At 48.0% G+C, this 14,725-nt stretch overlaps 1 protein-coding gene across 2 annotated transcripts; it reads right to left on the bottom strand.

Annotated features, from left to right (window-relative positions):
* Positions 1 to 650: 650 nt before the first annotated feature.
* Positions 651 to 10,819, bottom strand: LOC105862783 (glutathione S-transferase theta-1). 2 transcript variants are annotated; one of them, XM_012749310.3, is made up of 5 exons: positions 10,594 to 10,819; positions 8,503 to 8,590; positions 6,663 to 6,813; positions 1,329 to 1,505; positions 651 to 1,122 (listed from the first exon to the last, which is right to left on the bottom strand). In XM_012749310.3, the coding sequence occupies exons 1-5, from the start codon at positions 10,703 to 10,705 to the stop codon at positions 928 to 930; spliced, it is 723 nt and encodes a 240-aa protein (XP_012604764.2). In that variant the 5' UTR covers positions 10,706 to 10,819; the 3' UTR covers positions 651 to 927. The 2 variants fall into 2 exon arrangements, with proteins under 2 accessions (XP_012604764.2, XP_012604766.2); XM_012749312.2 differs by lacking the exons at positions 6,663 to 6,813; positions 10,594 to 10,819.
* Positions 10,820 to 14,725: the final 3,906 nt, after the last annotated feature.

Genomic DNA, 14,725 nt, shown 5'->3' with positions numbered 1-14,725 from the left:
TGCCTCCCTAGTCCCCATGGTCCCGTTTAAGGAAGACCTATCCCCAAGGAGCGTGCCTTGCCGGTCTAGTGCTGCAGCCCTCTCCAGACTGAGAAAGGCCACATCCTCCACCCCCCTTGGTCGCCAGCCCTTCTTCACAAGTCACCTTCGGCCCAGATTACTGCAATATCCAATCTCCCTGCTTTCTCCCTGGCTGCCTTCCAGTCCTACCTCCACCAGCAGCCAGAATGTTATCAGCTATCAGAGCGCTAGGTTCCCGTTTGTAGTTACAGCCAAGCACCTAGCACAGCATTTAAGCGCCTGCAGGACTGGGTCCTGAGTAGGAGAGCTGCTGTCTAGATCTACTCTTCCCGCTCAGTTCCTGAGGAGAGACGCAGGGTTTGGGATTAACAGTAAGGACGATGTCCTGGGTGGCTAACTCAGCCAATTTATGGGTTAACCAGGCCCACAACCAACATGTGTGAGATGCCTGCTGCCCCTGTGCTGGCACTTTCTCCAGGAATTAGAAGGCTATAGGGCCTTTGTTAATCCCACTCTTGGCAACCATCGGGGGAAGCTAACCTACAAGGCCCGGGAAGGGGCTTGTGTTTTGGACAGAGATGAAAACCAGGGCCAGGACAGAGAAAGGTCAAATAACTCACATATCAGAGTTAGAAGCAGAGGCTCAGGCTGAGCCCAGGTTTATTATACAAATTTAAAACGAAATTCAGCAATTAAGGGAGATAAGATCTGGGTGTGCATCATTACTGTGGCTGTGAGGCAGCTGTGGAAGAGGGTGGGGGTGGACCTCTGGCCTGGGGAGCCCCGTGAGACTCAGGCAAGATTCAGACAAGCCACTCCTGCTCGCTAGGCCTGCCTCCCATGGGGCATTAGAAACGAAGGTGCTTTGAGAACTGCCGTGGGCAGTGCAAGCTGAGGCATCCCAGATCACCGGATCATGGCCAGCACCCCAGGCATCAGCTTCTGCTTGACAGCGGGGTCCGCAGGGGGAGAGTCTTTGGCCTTCAGAATGACCTCATGGGCCTCCCGGAAGAGCTCCTCTCCCACCGCCGCCACCACGCGCTGCCGCCATGCAGCCAGCTTAGGTCGGCCTTCGAAGACTTGGCAGCCAGCGCCCACGGGCTGTAGGGAAAAGGGACATAATGGGGATGAATGGATGAAGCCAAGGATGGGCAACACAGGCCCAGTTTGCCGACCACAGAGCTCCAGAAGGCGTTTCCACACGTAAGCACAGGCCCACCACTGGGGAGACAGGGGCAGCGCATAAGCAGCACTTCAGCAACTAGCCAGGGCCCCTGACTGGTGGCCCCTGTGCCCGCAGCACTCACATGCATCAGCTCTGTGATGGCTACCAGGTCTGCCAGGGAGATCTGGGGCCCAGCAAGGAAGGCCTTGTTCTGGAGGAACTTGTTCTCGAGCAACTGCAGGGTCTCGTCCAACTCTGCCAGAGTGGCTGCTAGCATCTGGGGAGATACCGGCTCACCCAGGAAAACAGGGAGCATCACCTGGGGTTGGGTAGGAAAAGAGGGGATTAGGGCCGGGTGTGGTGGCTCACGCCTGTAATCCTAGCACTCTGGGAGGCCGAAGCGGGCAGATTGCTCGAGGTCAGGAGTTCGAAACCAGCCTGAACAAGAGCAAGACCCTGTCTCTACCAAAAATAGAAAGAAATTAATTGGCCAACTAATATATACAGAAAAAATTAGCCGGGCATGGTGGCGCATGCCTGTAGTCCCAGCTACTTGGGAGGCTGAGGCAGGAGGATCACTTGAGCCCAGGAGATTGAGGTTGCTGTGAGCTAGGCTGACGCCACGGCACTCACTCTAGCCTGGGCAACAAAGTGAGACTCTGTCTCCAAAAAAAAAAAAAAAAAAGAAAAGAAAAAGAGGCGGTTAGGAGCCAGCTTAGCCTTGCAGGCAGGAAAACAACTCCTCCAAGCTGGGCGCGGTGGCTCACACCTGTAATCCTAGCACCCTGGGAGGCTGAGGCGGGCGGACTGCTCAAGGTCAGGAGTTCGAAACCAGCCTGAGCAAGAGTGAGACCCCCGTCTCTACTATAAATACAAAGAAATTAATTGGCCAGCTAATATATATATTAAAAAAAAATAGCCAGGCATGATGGCACACGCCTGTAGTTCCAGCTACTCGGGAGGCTGAGGCAGGAGGATCGCTTGAGCCCAGGGGTTTGAGGTTGCTGTGAGCTAGGCTGACGCCAAGGCACTCACTTCAGCCTGGGCAACAAAGCGAGGCTCTGTCTCAAAAAAAAAAACCAAAAAAAAAAAAAAACCAACTCCTCCCTCCTCTCCCCCCAAAAAACACAAAACTCGGAGTTGCCTCCTGGTTCCATGCACCTTTCTTCCCCAGCCTGGCTAGGGACTCCTTTTTCCAGAAATACTCCTGTTTCCATGATTTCTGACTGGCTGAGCCTAAGGGGCATCAGAAAGAATGATTCAAACTGAACAATGGGTTTAATACTTTTGGGGGCAGGGAGCTAGCTTAGGAACTATCTATTTTACAGCCCCTTTCCCTCGGAATATAAAACCCATACCTCTTACAGTATAAGTAATCAGGAGGATAGGCATTTAAGATCTCTCTCTGCTCTGTCACTTACAAACTGTTATCTTGAGCAAGATACTCAAACCCTCTAAGCCTCAACCTCCTCATTGATAACGTAGGAACAACAGAGTGCATGGCTCATTTCGTAAATGGCCAGTGAGGCCTAGAGAGGCACAGCCAAGAAAAGACTAAGCCAAGCATAGGACCGATGGCTTCTAACCCAGAGATATTCCAGACTAAGGAGGAGAGTTAGGAGAGAGTGGGTGGTGTCCAGGGTTCCCAGAGGAGGCCGTTGGAGGAGAAGCCACAGGCGACTCTCTGAGGCTTGGCAAAGCCATCAGGGACACACAGTGCATGCTGACCAGGGCAGGGGCTATTTGTTAGCCAGGTGTTTCCTTTGGTCAAGCTGCTTTGGGGAGCTTGGGGTTCAGGAAACAGTTGGGGCTCAGGAAACAATTAACAGGGCTAGGATTGTTCACAAGCCCTGGCTTTGGGCATCAGCTTCCTCCCCATACAAGGTAGATCAGAGACAGCCCACTGGGGGCCTGGAAGCCAGTGCACATTTCTTTGGCTGCAGAGTTTTTAAAAAATATGGATCAGTTGTTGACATTTAAAAATTGAGACATTTCACCAGACTTCCAGCTTCTTCTTTTTTTTGAATGGGTCAGTCTCCATGAGTGGAGAAAGACCCCCTCCAGCTTCTTTTTAACGTAAAGATTTCTACCTGGTATCTCTGCTCAGCCTCTAAGGCTGCCACTCCGGAGAAGCTTCTCCTTCAGTAGGGTCACAATGGGCTCTCAGTCCACAGACCCCACGCAGCTTACCTCCCCCACTTACCAACCTGTCTTGCCCCTGCAAGTCTGCATTTCCCCTTTGTTCTGATTCAGTGGTTCCAAAGTTCTTACGGTTTTACAGTGTTTTTGTTCCTCTTTACATTTCAAATGCAATAATAAGTTAATAAAAAATCTGATTTATTGATATAATAAAACAGTATAGAGCATTTAAAAATGAATGAATTACCCAGATGTGCCCATAGCACTATGAAAAAATTTCTAAGACACATGATACTGAGTGAAAAATGCAAGTTGCAGAATAGTATGAGAGCATTGATAAAAATGTTAAACACTCAAAGCAAAACTTCATTTTGCTGATGGCTGACTACACATAAAGTAATAATGTATTAAATTGTGAACGGAAAGGATGGCCTCTCAGGAAGGACTCAGGACACTTCACTAGTGTTTCTGTTTTTGTATAAAAAAATGATATGAGACAGAAAAAAAAATAACCCATGACACAGAATTAGCCATACTTTTTAAAAAATGCGTTCCACTTCTGATTAGGACATCAACAGTCACAAAAGGCCATTGCTCACACCATAACAATGACACTGGGAAGAAAGTCATCTTATTTTTTCTAAAGCTTTCAAAGGGTTATGGAACTTTTAAAAAAGGAAAAGAGAAAAGAAAAGAGCGTAAACCTGTGCTGTTCAGTATGGTAACCACTGGCCACAAGTAGTTAACAGCTCTTGAAATGTGCTGTGACCCTACCACTCTGGGTGACTGAGGTGGGAAGACTGCTCAAGGTCAGGAGTTTAAAACCAGCCTGAACAAGAGTGAGACTCCATCTCTGCTAAAAACAGAAAAATTAGCAGGGCATGGTGGCGCATGCCTGTAGTCCCAGCTACTCAGGAGGCTGAGGCAGGAGGATCGCTTGAGCCCAAGAGTTTGAGGTCGCTGTGAGCTAGGCTGACACTATGGCACTCTAGCCCGGGCAACAGAGTGAAACTCTGTCTCAGAAAAAAAAAAAAATGTGGCTGGTCCTGGCTGGGGTGTGCTGTACACGTAAAATACATACCAGGTTTTGAGGACTTAGTACAAAAAAGAATGTAAAATGGTTCATTAATGATGTTTCTACTGATTACAAGTCAAAATATTTTTTAAAATTTTTAGCTGTAAAAAACACAACAAAATTTACCATTCTAACCATTTTAAGTGTACAGTTCAGAAGTGTACATTATATACTTAAAAGTACAGTTTAACATAGTTTCAGTACATTCACATTGTGCAACCATACTATCAGCCATCTCTAGAACACTTTTCATCTTGTAAAACTGAAACTCTGTACCATTAAGCTGTAACCTCACATTGCCCCTCCTCCCAGCCCCTGGCAACCGCCATTCTACTTTCTGTCTCTATGAATTTGACTACCCTAGGTACCTGAAATAAGTGGAACATACAGTATCTGGCCTTTTTGTGTGACTGGCTTATTTTACTTAGCATATCATCTTCAAGGTCCATCTATGTTGTAGCACATGTCGGAATTTATTTCCTTTTAAAGCCTCAATAATATTCCATTGTATGGGTACACCACATTTTGTTCAACCATTCATCTGTTGATGGACACTTGGCTATCATGAATAATACTGCTATGAACATGGGTATACACATATCTCTTTAGGACCCTGCTTTCAATTATTTTAGGTATATACCCAGAAGTGGAATTGCTGGATCACTTAGTAATTCTATTTTTAATTAATTTTTTTTTTGAGGAACTGCCATACTGTTTGCCATAGCAGCAGCATCATTTTACAATCGCACCAACAGTGTATGAAGGTTCCAATTTCTCCACATCCTTATCCATACTTGTTATGTGGTTTTTGTTTTTGATGATAGCCATCCTAATGGGTGTGAAGTACCATCTCATAGTTTTGATTTGCATTTCCTTAATGACTAGTGATGCTGAGCATCTTTTCATGTGCTTGTTGGCCAAAATGATAATATTCTGAATATATTAGGTTAAGCAAAATATATTAATTTGTTTACTTTTTAAATGTGGCTACTAGAAAATTCAAAATTACATATGTGACTCACTTTGTATTTCTATTGGACAGCACTTAACTAAATGAATTAAATTCCTGAGAGGCATGAGCCCTTCCTAGGCAAGTTACTTTTATTCCAATTTCTTTTCCTTGGGCACAGCCGGCAGAGAAAAAGCTTGCTACAGGCAGAGGGCTTTTCTGACTAAGCAGCAATTTGAGAACTGGGGCGTAGGGATAAAAGGTAGAGAGATCTCGTAGGCATGGTGATAGTTGGTGTTCAGATTCCAAAGTTCTATTGGAGTAAGCTAGCAACCTTATCTCACCTTCAAAATATTAGAAACCAGAGATACACCGAAACTAAATAAAGCTGCAACCCAGCTTATGCCCTGATCAGCTCAAAGAGATTAGCTTCACATCCTGGAGGCCCAAGGAAAATGCAAGCCCTTTCTGGGACATTTATTATGTAATTAAATCTCTACTCTTCTTTTATACATAATATCAAGCACACAATAAGAAATTATGAAACATGCAAAGAGGTAGGAAAATGTGACCAAAAATAACGGGGAGAAAAGATAAGCAATAGAAACAGACACAGGCCAGTCGAGGTGGCTCAGGACTGTCATCCTAGCACTCTGGGAGGCCAAGGTGGGAGGATTGCTCAAGGTCAGGAGTTCAAAATCAGCCTGAGCAAGAGCGAGACGCTGTCTCTACTAAAAATAGAAAGAAATTAATTGGCCAACTAAAAATATATAGAAAAAATTAGCCAAGCATGGTGGTGCATGCCTGTAGTCCCAGCTACTCGGGAGGCTGAGGCAGAAGGATTGCTTGAGCCCAGGAGTTTGAGGTTGCTGTGAGCTAGGCTGATGCCATGGCACTCTAGCCAGGGCAACAAAGTATAAGACTATGTCTCAAAAAAAAGAAAAAAGAAAAAGAAACGGACACAGAGAGGACCCAGGGGTTGAAATTAGCTGACAAAGACTTTAGGAAACAATGATAAATATGTTAAAGAGTTTATAAAAGAAGACAGAAGAAATAGAGGAACAGATACGTGAATTTCAGCAGAGAATTGAAAGCTAAAAAAAAAATGGAATTTCTAGAACTGAAAAGTACATATCTCAAACAAAGACTGTGTTAGATGTGCTTAACAGTAACCTGGCACAACAGAAGGAAGAATCAGGGAAGTCAAAGACAGGTAGGTAGAAACCATCCAAACTGAAAAGAAGAATTCGATGGTGTCTGAGCACCTTTGGGGCGATGCCATCAATGCCACCCCCTCATCACCCCAGCCTCACCTTATGCCACAGGGCCCGGAGGCAGTTTCTCCGCAGGGCCGTGTGCTGCCATGCCAGGTACTCATCCACGCGGGCGCGGCCCTGCAGGTCCTGGGGGTACCAGTGGTCAGGGGCCTCATACTTTCGAGCCAGGTAGAGAAGGATGGCCACACTGTGGGGGTGTGTGCACGATGGGTGAGGGAAGGGCATCATGCTAGGAACTTTACACACAGTAGCTTTTTTAATCATCTTGACAACCCAAGGTATTAGCCTCATTTTCCAGACAAGGAAACCAGGCTAGGAAGGGAGAGAGAACTTGCCCCAGGGCTCTCAGCCCTTAGTGGCAGAGCTGAGAGTCTTTCTGAGGCTAATATTATACCCAAACTTGTCCTACCACCAGGCAAAGTCCCACAGGAGAGTGTCCCACCAACTGTTCAGAGACAGTTTCTGATCAGAGGAGAGCTTCCTGGAGGAGGTGGCATCAAAGCTGAGCCTTAAGGAAGCTCAGTTCTTTCCAGTTTGCATCCACTCTCGTCCTCTGGCATTTAGACCAGCCTCCCAATGGCCTGACTGTTCAAAAGTCTTTCTTGTTGTCCCTTTGTTCTTTTTGTTTGTTTGTTTGTTTTGAGACAGAGTCTTGCTTTGTTGCCCAGGCTAGAGTGAGTGCCGTGGCGTCAGCCTAGCTCACAGCAACCTCAAACTCCTGGGCTCAAGCGATCCTGCTGCCTCAGCCTCCCGAGTACCTGGGACTACATGGGACTACAGGCATGCGCCACCATGCCCGGCTCATTTTTTCTATATATATTAGTTGGCCAATTAATTTCTTTCTATTTATAGGAGAGATGGGGTCTCGCTCTTGCTGGTTTCGAACTCCTGACCTCGAGCGGTCCGCCCACCTCGGCCTCCCAGAGTGCTAGGATTACAAGGGTGAGCCACCTCGCCTGGCCCCTTTGTTCTTTATGTCATTCTTTCTGCCAAGAGGTAGCTCAATATCTAAACTGAGGTAGTTTGGGTCCTAAAATATTGTCACAGAACAAACAAGGTCCCCTGGTGTCTCCTCCTCCCCTGGGTTATGAAGGCCGTCATGGTGTTGGACACGGCTAGACCCGGAAGGACATAGAGGATGTATGAATTTGGGGCCATAGAAAAGCTTTCAGGAACTTGGAGTATCCCAAGGGTTGGGCACCCCAGCCAAAAGAGCAGAAAGCCTCTGTGTCTGCCACTGGCCCATGTCCCCTGTGAAGAATTCTGCACCCATGCCCCAGTTTAGTGACTCGGTTATCTGTGCAGGGTGCCCCAGAGCTCCTTTTGCTCCCAGCTAATTGTTCAAGCCACCTCTGGGAGGGCTGCAGGTCCCTGTGAGCCACAGACCTCCCAAGGGTGAGAGCAATGACAGAGAAATGCAGAGCCTACAGCCCCTGCACCCAGGGGCTTCAACACTGAGCAGACACAAGGACTCAGGCCACCTGGGGGCACTGGAAAGGAAGAATGTCGCTGGCAGAATGTCAGAGGAACTCAATCAGAGATGCATCCATCCCGAGATTTCAGAGATAAGCTCTGAAACACAAATGCCAAGTTCTCTTTTTTATGGGATGGGTGACTCAGGTGACAAAAGGGCTCCACCCTGCGTCCAGCAACCTAAGTACCACTGGAGAAGTAAAGCAGATGTTTGTTGTCCCAAGCCTCTGGGAACTGGAAGAACAGGCCAGCAGGGGGCTGGGTTCCAGTCTCACTCACTGTGGGATGTCGGGCAAAGGGGCCGTAGCCTCTGACTTTAGTTTCCTTGTCTATAAAATGGAGGGTTAGGACAGGATGGTTCCAGCAAGGCCTGGCAGCAGCCCCAGGGTCCCGTCCCGGTTACCTCTCAGTCAAGGTGAAGTCCCCATCCTTCAAGGCCGGCACTTTCTTCAGGGGATTCACCTGGGCAAAGGCATCGCTGAGGTGCTGGCCTGCAGGAAGCACAGCATGGTGGGTGGCGGGAGGGACACTTAGCCCTCCATGGCCTGCGCCCACTCCCTGCAATGCCCAGGCCCCAGTTTCATGGCTCTGCGCCCTACTGGGCTGTCCTCCAGGATTGCCAAGGCCTGAGGGGGCCGCTGTGGGAGGAGGGGGAGGCCACTCTGCCAGATGCTGCAAAGTAGACTTCAACACCCCTCGCCAAGCCCCGGTGGACACGGCCCACGTCTCTGCAACAGAGAGACCTGCAGGGCTCGGTGCCTGGGAACTCACATACACCCCACCTGCCTCCTCTTCCCACCATGGCCAGCCTCATGCACTGACATCTGGAGTGCACCAAGCTGCAGGGGCAGGTCACCTGAGTTAGCTGACTTCCTACAGCATCCTTCCCCCAGGGACTCTCAGGCAGGGTCTCCAAACACAGAGAAGTGGCCTTTTCCTGGAATCTATTTACTTGTAACCAACTTCTACTGGCCCCTGTGTCACCTTGCTCACCCTGCCCTGGACACTGAAGACACAGAGCTGGCCCTGCCTGTAGACTCTGATGAAGCTAAGACAGTCACATTTCCTGCCCGACTCAGTCCCTGAAAGGTGCAGCCCAGGAACCCTGGCTTCTACTTGCCCTGGTCTGACAGGTTTTCTGCTGCAGATGCGGCCAGGAAGAAACTTCTAAGGGTACTTAAGTCTCATCACTGCCCTGCTCTATAGCTATCAGTGGCTCCCCATTACCCATGCATCAGCTCTTCAAAGCCATACACAGTCACCTTAACCCTCCAGCCTCGCCCACACCTGCTACTCTCTCTTTATTCTCCCTTCAGATGGCTCTCATCAGGAGCACCTGCCCCTCTCCCCTAGGAAAACACACCTCTGTCTGCACTGCCCACTATATTTGACAGCCAACTTGGACATTCCCTTGTCTCCCGTGTCCCCTCCCTTGCCCCACACTCTGCAGAGGTAGTCCCCTGTGCAGAACAAGCGGGCAGTTCGCAGAAGAGGCTAGGAGGAGATGAAGTTTCAAGCAGAGGGACAGGCCAGTGCAAAGACACAAAGGCAGGGGAGGGGCCATGCTGGGGAGGAGTGTTGGGTGGAAAGCTTAGCCTACGAGGGTGCCGCCAGCAACACCCAGGCCCTGCATCCCAGCCCCCCCTGCCAGCTGTGTGCTTGAGGGCCCTGGAAGCCTGCCAGAGAAACGAACACCCTGCTCCTCGGTGTGCAGGCTCACGGAGCCCTGTCCCCCTCCTGCTCCCAGCTACCCCCTGGGGCAGCCTCCCTCCCCAGCAGCAGCAAGAGAGGAGGAAGACAGAGTGAGTGGAGGCAAAACAGGAGGAGCAGAAGAAGGAAGGGCACAGAGGCACCCCAGTGCAGACTGAGCCAGTGCAGAGCGCAGGCCTGGAAGGTCTGGTCTTGGAGCAATGCCTCACCTGCCTGCCGTTGCAGAATCTCAGCAGAGGGGCCACAGAGGAGGCCCCGACACTGTCCCAGCCTCTACACTCTGCCTCCATCGCCATTCCCGTGATTCCCCAAGCCCTAGGCCCGGGTCTCTCTTCCTCTCTTCATGCCCCATTGGGCCCCTTTATTGGGCCCCATTGTCTATTCCGTGGGACCGAGCAGAGTTTGGGGGGATTCCGGAATCTTGGATCTCCCTCGTGGCTCATCTTTCTGGGCCCGGTCTCCAAACCAGACGGGCGATGGCCCCAGGAAGGGGGTGGCACGGGGAGGGGTTCCTTAAGGCCGTGGCCCCTAACTCCCTGGCCACAGCCGGTCACTGGTAGGAAAACAGGGCCGAGCATCGCGGCCTAAGCGCCCCCTCCTCGCCGCCCCCGCCAGCCCTCCCCCCACCCGCGCCCCTCGCCCTGCTCCCGCCCCAGCCTCCCCAGTCCCTGGAAAAGTCGTCTTCCATGAAACCTGTTCCTGGTGCCAGCGGACCGCTGCCAAGGGATGTCCCCCCACCCCCACCCCCCGACCGCTCAGTTCCCCAAACCCAAGGCCGGGCCACCTCTGAGCAGCTCCACCGTGCGCAGCTCGAAGGGGATGCCGTTCTTCTTGGCGAAGATGTAGACGGCGCGGCAGGGCTGCGACAGCAGGTCCAGGTAGAGCTCCAGGCCCATGGCGGGGCGGCTGACAGGACTCCCGCCCGGACGGGGACAGCAAACTCCAGCGCGGGGACTCGGGTCGGGCCAGGCCCAGCGCGGCCACGCCCCCGGCCGCCACGCCCCACTGGGCGGCTCCTGCGCCTGGGACTTTGGGCCGGGGCCTGGGGCGCGTCCGAGGGGCTGGGCGCACGGGCTCCTGAGCGCTCCCAGGTGGTGGCAACGACTAGTCGCCCCTGGGGCGGTCTGCGGAGGAGGGGCTGCAGTCCCGTCTTTTCCTGACTGGGTCGTTTCACTTAGTGTAACGCCTTCTAGTTGCATCCACGTTGCAGCGTGTGTCAGAATTTCTTATTGTTCCCATTTTACAGGTAGGGAAACTGAGGCACTGAATGACTGTAGACCCAGAAAGTCTGAGCCACCGCGCGCGGCCTGTTTCTTCCCTTCTCCAGGCCTCCGTTTTTCCATCTTTAAAAAGACCGAGAAGGCCGGGGGCGGTGGCTCAAGCCTGTAATCCTAGCACCCTGGGAGGCCGAGGCGGGAGGATTGCTCAAGGTCAGGAGTTCAAAACCGGCCTGAGCAAGAGCGAGACCCCGTCTCTACTATAAACAGAAAGAAATTAATTGGCCAACTAATATATATAGAAAAAATTAGCCAGGCATGGTGGCGCATGCCTGTAGTCCCAGCTACTCGGGAGGCTGAGGCAGGAGGATTGCTTGAGCCCAGGAAGTTTGAGGTTGCCATGAGCTAGGCTGACAACACGGCACTCACTCTAGCCTGGGCAACAAAGTAAGACTTTGTCTCAAAAAAAAAAAAAGACAGGGAAGCCACCACCGGTTAAATGGTATCAGGGTCATGTGCCATTTTCTAAAACAAGTCCAACTAAAAATGTGTCAGCAGTAGCATAATGTTTTCTGCAGTAAGGAATATTTCTGCAAAGAAAGTGAAGATTCGTAATAATGATATTTTTGCTTTTCTTTTCCTTTTTTCTTCTCTTTTTTTCAGAGACAGAGTGTCTCGCTATGTTGCCCAGGATGGAGTGCAGTGGCTATTCACAGGCACAATCATAGCACCCTCGAACTCCTGGGGGGCTCAAGCGATCCTCCTGTCTCAGCCTCTGGAGTAGCTGGGACTGCGGGTGTGCCACTGTGCCCAGCTCATAATGATGTTTATCCGAAAAAAAAGTTTAAGATGAGAAATCCAGATCTCCATGTTAAAGGAGCTAGACAGAGGATGTCAGAGGATACAACAGTTTCCTTACCCGCCCCCTCTGGGTGACTCCGCTTTTCCATGGTTTGGCCTGTCTCGCAGTTTCAAAACCTAATTTGATCCACATTTCAGAATTAATCTTTAATTTCTTTCAACAGCACTTTGTATTAATAGTTTTCAGTGTTCAAATGTTGCACTTCCTTGGGTAAATTTATCTTAAGTATTTTATTCTTTTTGATGCTATTGTAAAGGGAAGTGTTGTCTTCATTTCATTTTTTGCTTGTCCATTGCAAATGTATACTATTGATTTTTTTTTTTTTTTGAGACAGAGTATCACTCTGTTGCCTATGCTAGAGTGCCGTGGCGTCAGCCTAGCTCACAGCAACCTCAAACTCCTGGGCTCAAGCAGTCCTTCTGCCTCAGCCTCCTAAGTAGCTGGGACTACCGGCTTGTGCCACCATGCCCAGCTAATTTTTTCTATATATTTTTAGTCAGCCAATTAGTTTCTTTCTATTTTTAGTAGAGACAGGGGTCTCGCTCTTGCTCAGGCTGGTTTCGAACTCCTGACCTTGTGCGATCCACCTGCCTTGGCCTCCCAGAGTGCTAGGATTACAGGTGTGAGCCACGGGGCCTGGCCCTACTATTGATTTTTGTGTATTGCTGCAACCTTGCTCTACTTGTTTATTAGCTCTAATAGTTTTTTAATGAATTCATTAGGGTTTCTTATATATAATATGTCATCTGTGAATACAGATAGTTTTACTTTTTACCCTTCCAATCTGGATGTCTTTTATTCCTTTTTCTTATCTAATTTCCCTGGCTAGAACCTTCAGTACAACGTTAAATAGAAGTAGTGAGAGTGATCATTTTTGTCTTGTTCCTGATCTTAGCAGGGGAAGTATTCAGTCTTTCACCAATAAGTATAATGTTAGTTGTAGGTTTTTCATAGATGCCCTTTATCCAATTGAGGAAGTTCTCGTCTTCATCTGTTGAGTGATTTCATCAAGTATGTTAGATTTTATCAAATGCCTTTTCTGCATTATTAAAATGATTATGTGATTTTTGTCCTTTATTAATGTGGTGTGTTTCATTGATTGATTTTTGTACATTAAGCCACTTTTGCCCTCCTGGGATAAATGCCAGGGTGTACAATCCTTTTAACATGCTGCCGGCTTCCATCGGCTCATATTTTGTTGAGGGCTTTTGTGTCTACATTCATAGGACATTACTTTGTGATTTTATTTGCTTGTGATGTCATTTTCTGGGTTTGGTTTCAGGGTAATGCTGGTCTCATAGGAAAAGTTGGGAAATGTTTCCTCATCTTCTATTTTTTTTGGAAGAGTTTGTAATGGTTTGGTTTTAATTCAAGCATTTGATAGAATTCACTAGTAAAACCATCTGATCCTGGGCTTTTCTTTGTAGGAGTTTTATAAAATTAATATTTCAATCTCTTTACTTATTATAGGTATATTCAAATTTTCTATTTCTTCTTGAGTCAGTTTTGGTAGATTGTGTGTTTCTAGGAATTTGCTCATTTCATCTAATTATCTAATTTGTTTACATGCAATTATTCATAGTATTTCTTTATAATCTTTTGTACTTCTGTAAGATTAGTAGTGGTGTCTCCACTTTCTTTCCTGAGAAGTAATTTGAGTCTTATTTTTTTTCTTGGTTTTTCTAGCTAAAGACTTGTCAATTTTGTTGATCTTTTCCAAGATCCAATTTTTGGTTTCATTGATTTTTTTTTCTATTTGCTATTTCATTTATCTCCATTCTCCTTCCTTCATTTCTTTCTTACTTTCCCAGGCTGAAGTGCAGTGGCCTGTAACCTCAAATTCCTGGGCTGAAGTGATTGCGTCGCTAATTTTTTTTCTTTTCTTTTCTTTTCTTTTTTTTTTTTTTTAGTAGAGATGGAATCTTGCTATGTTGCCCAGGCTGGGCTCAAACTCCTGGGCTAAAGTGATCCTCCCACCTTGGCCTCCCAAAGCACTGGGATTATAGGCATGAAAGACATCATGCCTGGCCTATTTCCATTCTACATTCTAATCTTTATTATTTCCTTTCTTTTGCTGATGTTGGGTTTAGCTTGCTCTTATTTTTCTAGTTCCTGGTGTAAAGTTAGGTTATTGATCTGAGGTTTTTTTTTTTTTGTTTGTTTGTTTTTTTGAGACAGAGTCTTGTTCTATTGCCTGGAGTGGAGTGCCATGGCATCAGCCTCGCTTACAGCAACTTCAGACTTCTGGGCTTAAGCAATCCTTCTGCCTCAGCCACCCGAGTAGCTGGGACTACAGGCATGCGCCACCATGCCCCGCTAATTTTTTTTTATATATATATATTAGTTGGCCAATTAATTTCTTTCTATTTATAGTAGAGACGGGGTCTCGCTCTTGCTCAGGCTGGTTTCGAACTCCTGACCTCGAGCAATCTGCCCGCCTCAGCCTCCCAGAGAGCTAGGATTACAGGCGTGAGCCACTGTACCCGGCCTGAGATTGTTCTTTTTCAATGTATGCATTTACAGCTATAAATTTCCCTCTTGGCATGGCTTCTGCTGCATCCCATATATTTTGGTGTGTTGTCTTTTCATTTTCTTTAGTTTAAAGCAATTTCTAATTTCTCTTGTAATTTCTTCTTCAACCCACTATATGTTTAAGAGCATGTTGTTTCATTCCTACATACTTGTGAATTTTTAAATTTTCCTTCTGCTATTGATTTCTAATTTTATTCCATTATGTTCAGAGAACATACTTCGTATGATTTCAATCTTCTGAAATTTGAGACTTATTTATGACTGAACATGACTATACCGGAGAATATTCCAAGTGCTCTTGAGAA

Source organism: Microcebus murinus, chromosome 22 (assembly GCF_040939455.1).
Source record: "Microcebus murinus isolate Inina chromosome 22, M.murinus_Inina_mat1.0, whole genome shotgun sequence".
In the NCBI taxonomy this organism is placed as follows: domain Eukaryota; kingdom Metazoa; phylum Chordata; class Mammalia; order Primates; family Cheirogaleidae; genus Microcebus; species Microcebus murinus.
This window is presented reverse-complemented; position numbering and strand designations above follow the sequence as displayed.